The sequence below is a fragment of the Mytilus trossulus genome, chromosome 4 (assembly GCF_036588685.1).
Source record: "Mytilus trossulus isolate FHL-02 chromosome 4, PNRI_Mtr1.1.1.hap1, whole genome shotgun sequence".
Classification (NCBI taxonomy): domain Eukaryota; kingdom Metazoa; phylum Mollusca; class Bivalvia; order Mytilida; family Mytilidae; genus Mytilus; species Mytilus trossulus.
In genome coordinates this window covers 81,593,733-81,611,248 of record NC_086376.1, presented here as the reverse complement: position 1 = coordinate 81,611,248, position 17,516 = coordinate 81,593,733, and the positions used below count along the sequence as shown (strand labels likewise).

General features: G+C 31.0%; 2 protein-coding genes across 2 annotated transcripts; both read left to right on the top strand.

The window, feature by feature from the left end:
• The first annotated feature begins 7,270 nt into the window (after nt 1–7,270).
• On the top strand, nt 7,271–8,954 carry LOC134714236 (uncharacterized). Its single transcript, XM_063575477.1, has 2 exons — nt 7,271–7,540; nt 8,207–8,954. Exons 1-2 carry the CDS (start codon nt 7,427–7,429, stop codon nt 8,555–8,557), a joined length of 465 nt encoding a protein of 154 aa, XP_063431547.1. The 5' UTR covers nt 7,271–7,426; the 3' UTR covers nt 8,558–8,954.
• Nucleotides 8,955–14,784: 5,830 nt separating this feature from the next.
• LOC134714235 (uncharacterized) lies at nt 14,785–16,294 on the top strand. The gene is made up of 2 exons (XM_063575474.1): nt 14,785–14,953; nt 15,591–16,294. The coding sequence occupies exons 1-2, from the start codon at nt 14,840–14,842 to the stop codon at nt 15,939–15,941; spliced, it is 465 nt and encodes a 154-aa protein (XP_063431544.1). The 5' UTR covers nt 14,785–14,839; the 3' UTR covers nt 15,942–16,294.
• The last annotated feature ends 1,222 nt before the right edge of the window (nt 16,295–17,516 follow it).

Here is a 17,516-nt window from a genome sequence, read left to right as displayed (position 1 = left end):
TCAGTTCTATTTCTGATTAATACGTAGATTTCTCGAAAAAAATACAGTCATGCCACCAAAATATACTAGAACACGTGGGCGTAGTGTTAGGGTTGATGAAGAGACAGATGGAGCTCTGATAGAAACGAATCTTGATCAAGTAAAGATGTCGGGCCGACCAATCCGACCTAAATTACAACATATTGCTGGTCCATAAAGCTGAAATGACGATAGTTTATTGAACGATAGCAGATATGAAACAGGTGCGTCAATAGATATAGGAAGATGTGGTATGAGTGCGAATGAGACAACTCTCAAGCCAAGTAACAATTTTTAAAAGTAACAACTATAGGCCAAGATACGGCTTTCAACACGGAGCCTTGGCTTACGCCGAACATTCAAACGGGAAAACCAACGGTCTCATCTATATGAAAACAAGAAGGATGGTTGAGCCGTTAGAGAAAATGGACAAGAAGTCCCAATTACATACAGACAAAAAAAAACTGGGGAGAATTAATATTTTATGGGAAAATGACAATGAGAATAATGGTCGTAGTATGAACGTAGTCAGGTCGTAAGAAGAGCGTGATGAGGACAGCAAGGGCGTGCTAGAAGCGTAATATGGTCGTGAACAGCGTGGTATAGTCGTAGTGGAAGCGTAGGTTGGTTGCGGTGAGAACGTGATGATCGTAGTGAGGTCGTAATAACGTCGCAATGAGATCGTAGCGCAGTTTCTCCGAATAGAATCACGCTTTCGCTACGCTCTCACTACGATGGTACAGCGACCTTTGCGATCTTAGTGCGCTCTCACTACGCTTCTACTACGACCTGATTTCGCCACGACCGCACCACGATTGTTTTGAACATGTTCAAAGTTTGCCACGCTCATCACGATCTTGAAGACCTCATCACGACCGTGATACAGCCTTACTGCGATCTACACGATCGTACTACGATCATCAAAATTTGCTGTTTTTTCAAAGATCGTAGTGCGATCGTGGCCTAGTGGGACTGGGGTATAAGCACCAATGCTAAAAATACTGAGTTGGCGTAAATTTAATGTTATTATCATACAGTAAAAATCATATGTTATTTAGTCTAAGTATATGATAAACATTTTTATACCATCATGAAGCACAGTTTTCGTAGACAGGGTCTTTAAGAATGATATGCATGTTTATTTATCCTATTTTTTCCTGAAATATTTTCGTCAGATGATGCCTTAACCCTTGATCAGACATGATAATTATTAAGTATGACGATAAATTTTCACCTATATTCTGTACTTTATTGTTTAACATTTGCCATTTCGGGGACTTATATGGCTGACCTTGTGATATGGTTTTTATCGTTTACACAAGTACATAAACATGCAGTTGTTACGAAACTCTTCTAGCAACTAGGTATAATACGCCTACATTTCTATGTCAAGAAATCATTTTTCTACATGAACATGCATTAATTACTAATAGTTGGTTTTATTATTGAATAGGATCGGGAAATATGGGCGTTATCACTTTATCAAATTCCTCTCTAGTATTAATAGTCGCTGATCATTAGAAATTGTGGTATGTCCACGATTTTTTGGCTGTCATTTCACTTTTAAACTAACTTTTGTTTAATTCATTTTTTCTATAAATTACACAAGTAAACAAAAGTATGGTGTCGAATGCGCGAATGAAGTTAATCTTAATTAAGTGGCACTTAAAAATAATGTCGACCTAAACCCTTTATCACTTATATATGCAAAACATGTATTTTTATTCGCTTACACACATTTTAAGTTGTAGGGGAATTAAGAAATATAAAACTTGATCAAAGCAAAGTTTAAGTTTAATTGGTTTATTTTTTAAATGATACCATCTTATGACCTCATTTGCATTATTTGTTTGTTTATGACGAATAATGATTATGAGAATAACTTCAGTATTATGGAAAGAAGAATACATTATAGATGAAACTATATCATGTTTACTTTCTCCCTACTCTTAACTCAGTTTTGTGTACCCTTTCCCGTCACAGAAAAAAAAAACAACTGGATCAGACGTCTGGAAACGAGTTTATTACTTAGCTGTGATTTATAGAAAATTATTGGCGATTACTTTATACTTAGAAGCTGTGGTATAAACAAATCATTATTCATAAGTCTAAACTTTTACTTACAGTAATTTCATAAAAATTATAATGATATGATAACACCTCATGGAAGATTCAGATTCAATAGTTAAGTATAGTCTCACCACATACATACAGCTTGTATATTGTGTATTAAATATCATATTGTGTTTATACTTGTAAAAAGTGCTTATGCAAAATTTAGATGTGGTTTTGCGCCACTTAAAATAGAAACAGGACGTTATGAGAATAAATCAATAAATGAAAGATGTTGTGTTATGTGTAAAAATGAAATTGAAGACGAAAAACATGTATTTACGTTATGTCCATTATATGTAGACCTTCGAAATATATTGTATAGTGAAGCAGTAAAACATAACGATCAATTTTTTAACTTGTCTATTGACGAAAAGTTTATATGTTTATTCAGAAACAAAGAACCATGTCAGGTAGTTGCTAAAACCTGCTATAATATTTTATGTAAAAGAACATTTTTTTTATTTGTATATAGCTGATGATATATTTTAAATCTTAGATATGTGTAGTTTTAAAATTGTATAAATTTGGTATATAATTAATCCTTTATTAGTCTCTCATAATCCTTTAAGTTAATAGAATGCCTAATAAGCTAATGATATTTTACTGTTAGTTTTAATATACAAAATGTTTTATAAATGTTATACAATATTTTATGTTATACGCAATGTTGTATATGTTTATTGGAATGTATATATAACATAACCATACATTGTCTCGAAATATCATCAATGTTATTTGTACAAGTCTTAGAAACAGGTAGAAAGCGAGGCTGTATGGTTATTCTTTATATACTGCAACTTTTAAAACTGTTTTACAAGTGGTGAGCCTTTAATGAAATTTTGAATCTGAATCTGTATGATACAAGTATAAACATAATATGATATTTAATACACATTATACAATTTATAATACATGTTCAATTCTTAAAAGAACTATGAGAGACTGTTATATACCGTTATAAAACATAAGAATGGAACATAGTTCTGTTATTTACACAAAACATAAAAGTGCAATCCGGTTACAAACTAAAACCGACCGAAATACATCAATTTATTATGAGAGAAAACAACGGAACAACAGGAACACAGAACTACAACTTAAGCAAACAAACAGAGGTATGATTGAGATCTAATTACAGCCACTTTTAAACTCTGGAACACATTTAAAGTCAGTAACCTCGTCAGTAATATCCCATTTGAAGAATATGGAACTAATGGCAGGTTTTCATTGTAAAAATATCATGGCTTTTTTCTGTAAAAAATCGTATGCTGACGTTAATGGTCTTTTGTTTTTTTGCGTCGTTGGGTCAATTTCTGATATGGTAACTAACATATATTGTTTATTTGCCTATCACATGCCACAAGCAATAATCCTGTAAAACAGTGGTTGTAATATATTTGCTTTTTCGTATAAATCAGTCCTTTGGTTTTCTCGTTAATATGGTTATACACTTTTTAGCGGCCTTTTAGCTGACAACACAAAATGCGTTTTGGTCAATGTTGAAGGTCGTACGAAGATATATATCTATATAATTTGGTCTACGAATTAAAATATTATCTTTATACCAATGTAACCTATAGTTTAAAGTCAGTTCCAACTTAAATAAACCATGTATTATCAGAAACTCATTTCAATCAAGGCAACCAATACACTCAATTCAGTGTGTGTCTGTAGTGTTTTTGTTAGAAGTTTTGCACTTTGTGTCGCTCAGAGGAGTTAAGTCATTCTTACTGATTTTAATATTGTTGTGCGCTGGAACCCCACTATCCCAGGTTAGGGGAGGAGTATGTGCCCGAATATATATACATTCTGTCTGTGTCTGTCCCAAGTCAGGAGCTTGTAATTCAGTGGTTGCCGTTTGTTGAATATCATATTTTTTTGTGTGACGTCTTTACACATATTTCTATCCTCCATATAGCTTGCTATGCTTTTTTTTCTTTTTCTCATAGTTAGAGGCCAGGCGGGGACAAAAGTTGCTAATTCTTTGTCGCTTAATGTATGATGGAGAGTTGTGTCTCACTCCGATCATATCACATATTCTTATATATGCCAAAAAAATTAGATGTGGTAAATTTTTAATGAAACAACTATCCATCAGAACCCGAAAGACGTACATCTGACCTGAAACTGAAACTGTACTGAAATACAGTCCATCGCCAATAACAACAAAACAAAATCAAATATCGGAGACGAAAATTTCATTTTATATAGCTTTTATTAACAATTATATTATATTTATTTTCGCATTTTTTTAAATTTCAATTCCCATAAGCCTCTTTAGATTGCGTGTTCAGTAATTTTCTCAGGATATTTGAGACTTTCCAAATGATGTAACAGCGTTGAAGTATTCTGACACTTCAATTAATGAAAGCAAAATAATTATCTTGAAAAATAAAAAATAAAACAAAACAGATAAAAATAGACTTCAAAAGTGACATGTACAGTTCAACATATTAAGATTACAATAAAACTCTCCAAATAAACACAGATACTAAATAAAGAAATAAAAGGAGTAAAACGAAATTAAAATTTAACGTATGTTAAAGAAAACAAATACTTATAATTCTATGTGTTTTGATAACTTATAACTCTACGTGTATATATAGATCTAATAGTCCATTTGCCAATTACCGATTTGATTCTGTTATAATTACACATTTTTAAACAAATCACTTCCCTTTGTCAATCGTTGACTGGTTTCGTATCGGACAAAATTGGCCTTAGCCAATGCTTTAGCATGACGAATTAAAAGTGACATTTCGGCGGTTCAACTAACTTTTTCATGAAACATAATTTCTGATGTCAAAAGTATTTATTTACACAACAAATTAATGTTATTAAAAGATTTGAAAACCTTATAAATTTCTCACATTACGCACAAGTATACTTGCACTTTCTGCTAGCTCTCAGGCCATTATAAATAAAAATTAATGTCCCTCATAAGGGAGACAACTTTTTTAGGGATCTCTAATTACACGGTCAATTACTGGAATTGGCAAATAGCCCATTCAAAAATTATTTCCGAAGTTTCAACATTCTTTTCATATACAGCATACACATGTTGATTGTTAAAATTATTTTTTTTTATTATTTTTCCTTTCTGAAGCATTCAACATCGTGTATTATTGTACTCGTACATGTTATCAAAATATAAGATTGATCTTTCAAAATATACATTGATAGTACCGAGATTCAGTATAGGAAATTCTTTAGTTTTAATGTTTACAAATAATTTCGTTAGGGCAACACAATTCACTGTTTGCAGATTATTAATACATTTCACAATCTAGTATGCCTTAAGTGGTCTAACTATTTAAGGAAACTGGAAACAAACTGTACATGTTTGGATGTTGTTTTCAACAGATGTATAAGTTTAGAGGCGCAGCTTCATTTATAGTGGATGTAGACACTTATATCTGCGTCAGACATTAAATCTTCATCTTAAACTTTATAATCCAATCGACAAATTGTTTCTTAATGTTATATTTAAGTTTCCTTGTTTAATGTTTCATATACTTGATTTTACAATCGACTTTCAATTATATTTCATTAATAAATAGTATTTACTTAATGATTATTGAAATTAATTTTAATTTAAAAATAATATATTTGTTTAAAACTCGGACACATTGCGGTTAAGAAGACAAATTATAAGATTCAGAATCGAAGTGGGTTTGGTATGCATGTCCGGGAATATCTTTGGGAACACAATGCACCTAGATAAGCGATAGTATACTCATTCGCGCTAAAAATAGAATAGAATTCCCTCTGTATACATTGTAGGCTAAATCTAGTATATATGCTAGTTGAAACATTACTTTTCTCATATTTCAATCCTTATTTTAATAAGAAATAAGTTTTTCAAGATACAACAAAATGATGTGTGATACGAAAATGTCTGCATGCTTTATAACGCACTCTCTTTGCATGATAGGTATGTCTTTAGATTTTCTGCAAAATGCTTAAAAGGTTAAATATCGTTATTCAAAATATAACAATATCTTTAGCCACATTTTTTTTTTATTTCTAATAGCACAATCACTAGTTACACAAACTTTTAAAAATCATTTTGAAATTTTCAACGTTTAAATTAAAGGGCTTGTAGTTAACTCTGCGGGTGAATTTAAATATAATCTTCTAACGTAATGCTTTTCAGCGAAATGTTTTATTGAATGTTAACGTTGCACACATGATTGGTTCTTAATGATTTGTATTTCTATTTAACAGCAATTCTTACATCACTGTTTTCGAGAGTTAAGACAACACCAACAGGTGCCGAGCGATGGCGACATCCATGTGGAACATCTATTACTGACACTACCCACCTACCACCAGTACCTACACGACCACTTGTTGAGATTATTACTGGCATCCTAGTACTGATAAAAGAGGGACAAGAATATTCAAGCAACCTTCAAGAGAAATTTGTAAGTATTTCTTTATTATTAAACAGTACTAAATTTCATTTACAAAAGGCGCATAAACATGTATGCATGTACATGCAAAGGTATTTTTTTACTATCAACTATCATTTTTATAGACACCCTTTTCGTGCTGTCTTTTTATATTTAGTCAGTGGGTAGTTGTATAATGCAGAGAATATTGTAGATGGGAAGTGAAATGAAAATTAGTATCGCGCGTTTTTACTAGAAAATCATTCTTACCTTTAATATTTTTAATTATTTAAAATCCATGTTTAAGAAAATTCATAAGCTATCTTATTCATTTTATCAGTAAAAGAATGTTTTGAAATTCATTCATAAATTTTACTACACGGTCGGTGATTTTTCTTTAAAGTTATAGTAAACAATATGGGAAAAATATGTCACTATAATTCTCAGAATACGGAAGTAAGGTGTAAGAAACGTGATATAATGACATACATATATCTGGATTTAAATTACAATTCATAACCCGGTTATCGGACTACAACAACAGACTTGTTTTACGTTATATGAAATTGTTTGAAAGAAAAAGCGTAAACTAAATTAATATTCAAATATGAGTACTGAAAAAAGGGAAATACATTTGGGGTTTTGAGTGTTTAATTCTTCATATCAATACTTATATATTTCCTTATGTTTAAGTGTCATAATTATAAATCGATCTTATCTTGTATAAATATGTACAGTTAGTATTAACTCTTGATAAAAGATACAAATATATTAACTATTTAATTAACGGATTTACGTATTCTTTGTGAATAAACAAAAGTTTTACAATCATTTCCATTGGTCAGTTGAATTACATCTTCCCGCTTGTGTTCAATATCATCCTCATTAATTTTTAGGCCATGGAGCGAATACAAAGTATGCGACATGTGGCATTGCTGAATAGCTTGCATCAAGATGGATTTCCAAATGTTAAAACTGCGACGGAAGGGGATATAGAAATTTCCGTAATCAATGTAAGTTTACATTATTATTAAAAAGTATATATTCTGCTCTATATACTAAACATTAAGTACATATTATATAATAACTAAAAATATACAATACAAAAGAATTTTACTATAGATTCATTACCCCAAAAAAAAGTACAATATCAAAACGTTACCCCATTAAAGGTTATTATAATTTATATTCAAATCTTCATGCGTACCTATTTGAAGAATCTAAATTTAAAACAAGATGTCTGTGCTCTGAGAGCTATCGTCGATACTTCGTTTTTAATCACTCTTTACAAAATTGAGAGACGTGAAGAAAACAAGATGGTTGACAAATTAGTCTCCTTCAAGTTGCTACCAGCCATGAATTAAATTATAACTCTATATATAGGTATTTTTTCTCTATTCTTTATATAATCTACCCATTATTCTCGATTCTTTATAATTTAGTATCTTGTTATTCTCTATTCTCTCAATTTGATGGTTCATTTTTCTCTATTCTTTATTTTTTTAATCCATAATTCTCTATTCTGTGAACTCCTATCCATCTTTGCTTCATGTAACACCATTCCTAGGTTGTATGTAATAATAATTTGTTTTGATTTAAAAAAAAAAAAAAAAAAAAAAAAAAAGAACAATCTTACAATGACAGAATGATTACTAATGTATATTTTATTATTAATTCAGGTACCGAAAACTCATTTGGAAAGCTACAGGACTTTAGCAATTGCTTTAGTCTTCATTGAAAAAATGAGGATTGACGAAGAGATATATGAAAACAAAAAATATTCCAATGACATTCTGATTCTGGAATCGAAACTTTACGACATTCTCTGTCACATGGATGAAGTTATAAGCAAAAATGGAGATAGCATTGAACACGTGACACGGGAAGTTATGAACAAGGAACTGCGCGCGTATTCGGAAAGAACACACCGTTTCGCTCGAGATTACATAACAGTGAAAGATACTTCTAAAATCATGGACTATTTTATTTTTCAATACACAGCTTTAAATAAATATATCCAAGAAAGCTAAGAACAATCGATAGCTTATTCAATCTTGAGGTAAATCAAGAGGAAATCGAGTAGATTATATTAATCAACTGTAAGTGGTGTCCACTCTATTGTGTTGTGATATTTACGTACATTTTTTGTAATTGCTTTGAAATTATAGTTCGCCTTTTATGCTGACGCTTCAAGAAGTTTCATGTATATAACATTCTGAATAGAACTTCCCGTTATTAAAGAAAATGACAATCCGATACTTTCATTTAAGAGAATGATATATAGTTGAGATAAACGAAAGTATAATACATAATCTATAATTAAACATTTTACATGAAAGTTTGTTCTGACTGTGATAATTCTATTACTGTGATACATGTTAAATTCTGGTCATAATGTCATTAAATTTATTTACGTTATTTTTTTTATTTTATATGTTGCTTTATTATTTTATCGTTATTCAACAAACTTACATATTCATACCTACTCTGAGTTTTCCAAAATCAAAAACAGTGCATGAGTATATAGCATGTATGTATGGACAAAGTTATGGATACATTCTTATACCTGCATATAGGACATACATTTCCAAACTTATTCGATATTCAAGAGCTTGCAGCTCCTACTCATAATTTGTTAAACGTCACTAGTGTCTGATCTGAAATTTGATGAACCAGGGGTATGTCAAAGAACGTCTCGTCCTTTTTCTAAAAAAAAATTGTCGGAAGGTACCAAGACCTTGTAGATAAATGTTCCGTATCAACTCACAAATAGTACATGATGGTCTTGGTGTATAGATTCTGCTTCCTGGCGTTGTTTAAATCTTAATAGCGTGTTATATTACGACAAAAGGAACGATTTTCGTTCTCTATTGGTAATTTTCCATTTTCAGATTGTGATGTTTCTTTTGGCACCATCGTACGGTGTTTATATTTCTCAGCTCGTTTGCTATGCCCGTGTCATTTGTGACGGTTTTAATAATCAATTTATTACTGGTAAATTATTAAACCAGGGATTTCGTTACTATAAATGACTTAAAACCTTTTCTAAATTTTTCCATATATATTTATTTGGTTTTGTTGTTTGGTTGGACATTGTACCTGTAGAAAACTGATTTCAAACGGGATAGCGCATCTTAAATAAACTTGTTCTTAATAGTAAACAATTCAACATTGTAATAAGATCTTTGAGTATCGTTTTTATTGGTATAAATATTATCAGTAAATTAAAAGCAAACTAAATATTACTAGTATGTTATATATATATAATGGACCTACAATCTTTCGATACCTGTACCTTTGCATTGCACAAGGTCATGTTTTTCTCTGACTCTTTCCATCGGATGTTTGATGTGTACGGATTAATAATTAAGTCTTAGATGCATGATATTTTAATTAGTTGTTAGTCAGTGGCTTTGGACTAGCTGTCAATTAAGTGCGAGTACTCTCAGGTCTGTACCTAGTGTCATTTTGTTATTGGGATGTACAAGTACCCGGCCACGTCCACTTGGATTTTTGTCCATCTGATGAGTTAAGCCTTTTTCAACTGATTTTTATAGTTCGTTCTTATATTGTACTGTTATACCACTGTCCCATTTTAGGGGGAGTGTTTGGATCCCGCTCACATGTTTAACCACGCCACATTATGTACATGTATGTATGTGCCTGTCCCAAGTCGGGAGCCTGTAATTCAGTGGTTGTCATTTGTTTATGTGTTACATACTTGTTTCCGTTCATTTTTTGTACATATAAAGGCCGTTAGTTTTCCACGTTTGAATTGTTCTACATTGTTATTTTGGGCTTTTTATAGCTGACTATGCGGTATGGGATTTGCTCATTGTTGAAGGCCGTACGGTGACCTATATGTGCTTGGTCTCTTGTAGAGAGTTATCTCATTGGCAATGATACCACATCTTCTTTATATATATAGTATTAATATTACTTGTACTGCTTGGTCTGTTTTTGGTGATATCCATTTGAAGTTTCTTGGGACTAATACATCCCGTCAATGTGTTGTTTGCATTATCTTTCATTTTTGCTGGTGTGTTTTGTACGTGTGACTTTTTATGTTTCTTTGATACATACATGTACGTTGAGCACTCTGTACTTTTAAACATTCCGCCATTATAATATAATTCTATTTCAATGCCATTATAAAAAAAACAAGATGTGGTATGATTGCCAATGAGACAACTATCCACAAAAGACCAAAATGACACAAACATTAACAACTATAGATAACCGTACGGCCTTCAACAACGAGCAAAGCCCATACCGCATAGTCAGCTGTTATTTTTCTATTTAATTTTGAAAATACTTTGAACGACAAAAAAATATTTTATATCTCTTCCTGTGTGACGTTACCATTCAGTCACAGGAATTCAAATATTTCAATCCTTAAGGTAGCAATACACAGTAAGGAGTTTAGTTTCACATGTTGGCCCCGGTGGATTTTTCAAATAGGAACGGTATTTTGTAATTAAATTCATTTTTAGACAGCTGAGTGCTAATTTAACCTTCACATATGAGCATCAAGATAATTTTTTACATGTTTTATGGGCTATTTTCTGTTTGACCATCCGTATTTCCATAGCTTGACCGGGCATCGGTTCAGAAATTAATGTATTGTTTACAAACACTTTTTTTTTTATCTACAACAAGTTTTTTACGCAATTTTACAAAAAAAAATGAGATGATAGACATATGATTTTCATTGGATTGGCTGAATGATAAATGTACACAGTTTCAGAAAAAGTATTTCTTGAAGTGATTGAAATTCTACTTTTAGCCAAATTTAGGGGAATTATGTGACATATCCCCCCCCCCCTCCTTTCTTGCAATATTCTATAAGAAATAAATGCAGATTGATGCCATGGATACCCCCAAAAGAAATTATAATTTACCATTTTATATACTGGATATAAAATTTATGTAAGATTCTGATAACATACATATACATGAAACAAACAGTAAGCTTAACATTGCAAGAAAGGAACTTAAAAAGGGGATGGTAAAATTTATAAGGGCACATTTTAATAAATTTTCAACTGTTTATTGCTTCCTTATAGTTTGTTTTTAAAAACATATATAAGTAAGCATTAAATATAGTTGTTAAGTTTGATACATCTTTTTTTGTGCTTCTTTGTTAAATATGTCTTTGTTTTTGTTTTAATTGAGATTGTGACACGGTGATGACTGCTGAACCCCTATTTCGACAATTTTACCTTTTTAATATGTCTGTTTTGTTATGTTCGTTGTAAATATAATGGAATTTAATATACAAGTGAGAGGTTTAGCGCTATAAAACCAGGTCCAGTCCACCATTTTCTTCATTTGAAAATGCCTGTACCAAGTCAGGAATATGACAGTTGTCCACTCGTTTAATGTGTTTTATCATTTCATTTTGCCATTTGAATACGGACTTTCCGTTTTGAATTTCCCTCGGAGTTCAGTATTTTTCTCTACTTAGCCAACAGTTGTTTCCAATGAAGTTCAGCAAAAGTAAGATTTAAAGTTCAGTTTAAACAAAACCTCTTTTTCCTACATGAATTTTATTGAGAAAAAACGTTGTCTTACAAATTTGACTAAAGTATAAAATAAAAAATCAGAGAAAAGACTGATGGTCTCTAACAAAAATAAAAGAACGATCGGTGCCTTATATAAATTTATTACATTTATCATGCATGAAGTTTTAAAGATGGATTCATATCATTTAAAACAGTAAGTAAATTATGTTAAGTATGTTAAAATGAAGAAATGTTCCCATAGTTAATTCCCATAGACTATATTCATTAAAGGTTGATACATACAGACTAAGTTTAGATGTGTATGTAGAGTCCTATATTTTGACTTTAGTGGAACCTTGAATTCATTTACATGGGTATGCTACAACCAAGATATCGTATGAAACTTTTAGACTATAGACATTTAGCAGTTTTATACTTGTTGAAGACGTGACCATTTATTTTAGATAAGTCAATGTTGCAAGTCAGTTGTACACGACGGGTGCCACATGTGGAGCAAGATCTGCTTACACTTCCGAAGCACATGAGATAACCTCTAGTTTTTGATGGGGTTCGTGCTGTTTATGCTTTAGTTTCCTATTTTGTGCCATGCATACTATTGTTTGTCTGTTTGTCTTTTTCATTTGTAGCCATGGCGTTCTCATGTTATTTTCGATTCATGAGTTTGACTGTCTCTCTGGTATCTTTCGTCCCTCTTTTTTGGAAATATACGTGAAGCATTTGATTACAAAATAAATGCGCTACTATATTATGGCAAGTAACATATTTATCTTACTATATATTCTAATTATAAGTTAGACAATACTTGGTCATGTTTTATGAAGATTTAAGCCCTCGGCTTAAAGTCTAAAAGTTTCATACGATATCTTGGTTGTAGCATACCCATGTAAATGAATTCAAGGTTCCACTAAAGTCAAAATATAGGACTCTACATAAACATCTAAACTTAGTCTGTATGTATCAACCTTTAATGAATATAGTCTATGGGAATTAACTACGGCTTTATCATTAATAAATAGTATTTACTTGTTTAAATATTTTGCCTTCAACATACCATGGAAGTAATAATACTTCCATGAACATACTAACAATGATTATTGAAATTATTTTTTATTTAGAAATGAATATATTTTTTTTAAACTCGGACCCATTGCGGTTAAGAAGACAAATTATAAGATTCAAAATCGAAGTGGGTTTGGTATGCATGTCCGGGAATATCTTCGGGAACACAATGCACCTAGATAAGCGATAGTATACTCATTCACGCTAAAAATAGAATAGAATTCCCCCTGTATACATTGTAGGCTTAATCTAGTATATATGCTAGTTGAAACATTACTTTTCTCATATTTCAATCCTTATTTTAATTAGAAATAAGTTTTTCAAGATACAACAAAATGATGTGTGATACGAAAATGTCTGCATGCGTTATAACGCACTCTCTTTGCATGATAGGTATGTCTTTAAATTTTTCTGGAAAATGCTTAAAAGGTTAAATATCGTTATTCAAAATATAAAAATATCTTTAGCCACATTTTTTTTAATTTCTAATAGCACTAGTTACACAAACTTTTTCATTTTCAAATTTCAACGTTTAAATTAAAGGGCTTGTAGTAAACTCTGCAGGTGAATTTAAATATAATCTTTTAACGTAATGCTTCTAAGCGAAATGTTTTATTGAATGTTGCACACATGATTGGTTATTAATGATTTGTATTTCTATTTAACAGCAATTCTTACATCACTGTTTTCGAGAGTTAAGACAACACCAACAGATGCCGAGCGATGGCGACATCCATGTGGAACATCTATTTCTAACACTAGCCATCTTCCACCAGTACCTACACGACCACTTGTTGAGATTATTACTGGCATCCTATTACTGGTAAAAGAGGGACAAGAATATTCAAGCAACCTTCAAGAGAAATTTGTAAGTATTTCTTTATTATTTAACAGTACTAAATTTCATTTACAAAAGGCGCATAAACATGTATGCATGTACATGCAAAGGTATTTTTTGACTATCAACTATCATTTTTATAGACACCCTTTTCGTGCTGTCTTTTTATATTTAGTCAGTGGGTAGTTGTATAATGCAGAGAATATTGTAGATGGGAAGTGAAATGAAAAAAAATAGTATCGCGCGTTTTAACTAGAAAATCATTCTTACCGTTAATATTTTTAATTATTTAAAATCCATGTTTAAGAAAATTCATAAGCTATCTTATTCATTTTATCAGTAAAAGAATGTTTTGAAATTCATTCATAAATTTTACTACACGGTCGGTGATTTTTCTTTAAAGTCATAGTAAACAATATGAGAAAAATATGTCACTATAATTCTCAGAATACGGAAGTAAGGTGTAAGAAACGTGATCTAATGACATACATATATCTGCATTTAAAATACAATTCATAACCCGGTTATCGGACTACAACAACAGACTTGTTTTACGTTATATGAAATTGTTTTGTTAAAATATTTGAAAGAAAAGCGTAAACTAAATTAACATTCAAATATGAGTACTGAAAAAGGGAAATACATTTGGGGTTTTGAGTGTTTAATTCTTCATATCTATACTTATATATTTCCTTATGTTTAAGTGTCATAATTATAAATATGTACAGTTAGTATTAACTCTTGATAAAAGATACAAATATATTAACTATTTAATTAACGGATTTACGTATTATTTGTGAATAAACAAAAGTGTTACAATCATTTCCATTGGTCAGTTGAATTACATCTTCCCGCTTGTGTTCAATATCATCCTCTTTAATGTTTAGGCCATGGAGCGAATACAAAGTATGCGACATGTGGCATTGCTGAATAGCCTTCATCAAGATGGATTTCCAAATGTTAAAACTGCGACGGAAGGGGATATAGAAAATTCCGTAATTAATGTAAGTTTACATTATTATTGAAAATTATATTCTCCTCTATGTACTAAACATTAAGTACATATTATATAATAACTAAAAATATACAATACAAAAGATTTTTTCTATAGATTCATTAGCCTAAAAAAATATAGTACAATATCAAAACGTTACCCCTTAAAGGTTATTATATATTCAAATCTTCATGCGTACCTATTTGACGAATCTAAATTTAAAACAAGATGTCTATGCTCTGAGAGCTATCGTCGATACTTCGTTTTCAATCATTCTATACAAAATTGAGAGACATGTAGAAAACAAGATGGTTGATAAATTAGTCTCCTTCAAGTTGCTACCAGCCATGAATTAAATTATAACTCTATATATAGGTATTTTTTCTCTATTTTTTACATTATCTACCCATTATTCTCGATGCTTTATAATTTAGTATCTTATTATTCTCTATTCTCTAATTTGTTGGTTCAATTTTCTCTATTCTTTATTTTTTTAATCCATAATTCTCTATTCTGTGTACTCCTATCCATATACTCTCTGCTAACACCATTCCTAGGTTGTATGTAATAATAATTCGTTTTGATTTAAAAAAAACAATCTTACAATGACAGAATGATTACTAATGTATATTTTATTATTATTTTAGGTACCGAAAACTCATTTAGAAAGCTACAGGACTTTAGCAATTGCTTTAGTCTTCATTGAAAAAATGAGGATTGACGAAGAGATATATGAAAACAAAAAATATTCCGATGACATTCTGATTATGGAATCGAAACTTTACGACATTCTCTGTCACATGGATGAAGTTATAAGCAAAAATGGAGATAGCATCGAACACGTGACACGGGAAGTTATGAACAAGGAACTGCGCGCGTATTCGGAAAGAACACATCGTTTCGCTCGAGATTACATAACAGTGAAAGATACTTCTAAAATCATGGACTATTTTATTTTTCAATACACAGCTTTAAATAAATATATCCAAGAAAGCTAAGAACAATCGATAGCTTATTCAATCTTGAGGTAAATCAAGAGGAATTCGAGTAGATTATATTAATCAACTGTAAGTGGTGTCCACTCTATTGTGTTGTGATATTTACGTACATTTTTTGTAATTGCTTTGAAATTATAGTTCGCCTTTTATGCTGACGCTTCAAGAAGTTTCATGTATATAACATTATGAATAGAACTTCCCATTTGTAAATAAAAATGACAATCCGATACTTTCATTTAAGAGAATGATATATAGTTGAGATAAACGAAAGTATAATACATAATCTATAATTAAACATTTTACATGAAAGTTTGTTCTGACTGTGATAATTCTATTACTGTGATACATGTTAAATTCTGGTCATAATGTCATTAAATTTATTAATGTTATTTTTTTAATTTAATTTTTATGTTTTGTTTTATTATTTTTTTATCGTTATTCAACAAACTTACATATTAAACCTACTCTGAGCTTTCCATAATCAAAAACAGTGCATGCGTATATAGCATGTATGTATGGACAAACTTATGGATACATTCTTATACCTGCATATGGGATATACATTTCCAAACTTATTCGATATTCAAAAGCTTGCAGCTCCTACTCATAATTTGTTAAACGTCACTAGTGTCTAATCTGAAATTTGATGAACCAGGGGTATGTCAAAGAACGTCTCGTGCTTTTTCTAAAAAAAAAATTATCGGAAGGTACTAAGACCTTGTTGATAAATGTTCCGTATCAACTCACAAATAGTACATGATGGTCTTGGTGTATAGATTCTGCTTCCTGGCGTTGTTTAAATGTTAATAGCGTGTTATATTACGACAAAAGGAACGATTTTTGTTCTCTATTGGTAATTTTCCATTTTTAGATTGTGATGTTCCTTTGGCACCATCGTACGGTGTTTATATTTCTCCGCTCGTTCGCTATGCCCGTGTCTGTTATGACGGTGTTTATATTTCTCCGCTCGTTCGCTATGCCCGTGTCATTTGTGGCGGTTTTGATTTTATCGAACGTTATCAATTTATTACTGGTAAATTAATAAACCAGGGATTTCGTTACTATAAATGACTTAAAACCTTTACTAAATTTTTCGATAGATGTTTATTTGGTTTTGAAGTTTGGTTGTACATTGTACCTGTAGAAAACTGATTTCGAACGGGATAGCGCATCTTAAATAAAATTATTCTAAAAAGTTAACAATTCAACACTGTAATAATTAAGATCATTGCGTATCGTTTTTATTGGTATAAATATTGATGTTGCAGTAAATTAAAAGCAAACTAAATATTACTAGTATGTTATATATATATAATGGACCTACAATCTTTCGATACCTGTACCTTTGCATTGCACAAGGTCATGTTTTTCTCTGACTGTTTCCATTGGATGTTTGATGTGTACGGATTAATAATTAAGTCTTAGATGCATGATATTTTAATTAGTTGTTAGTCAGTGGCTTTGGACTAGCTGTCAATTAAGTGCGAGTACTCTCAGGTCTGTACCTAGTGTCATTTTGTTATTGGGATGTACAAATACCCGGTCACGTCCACTTGAATTTTTGGTCCATCTGAT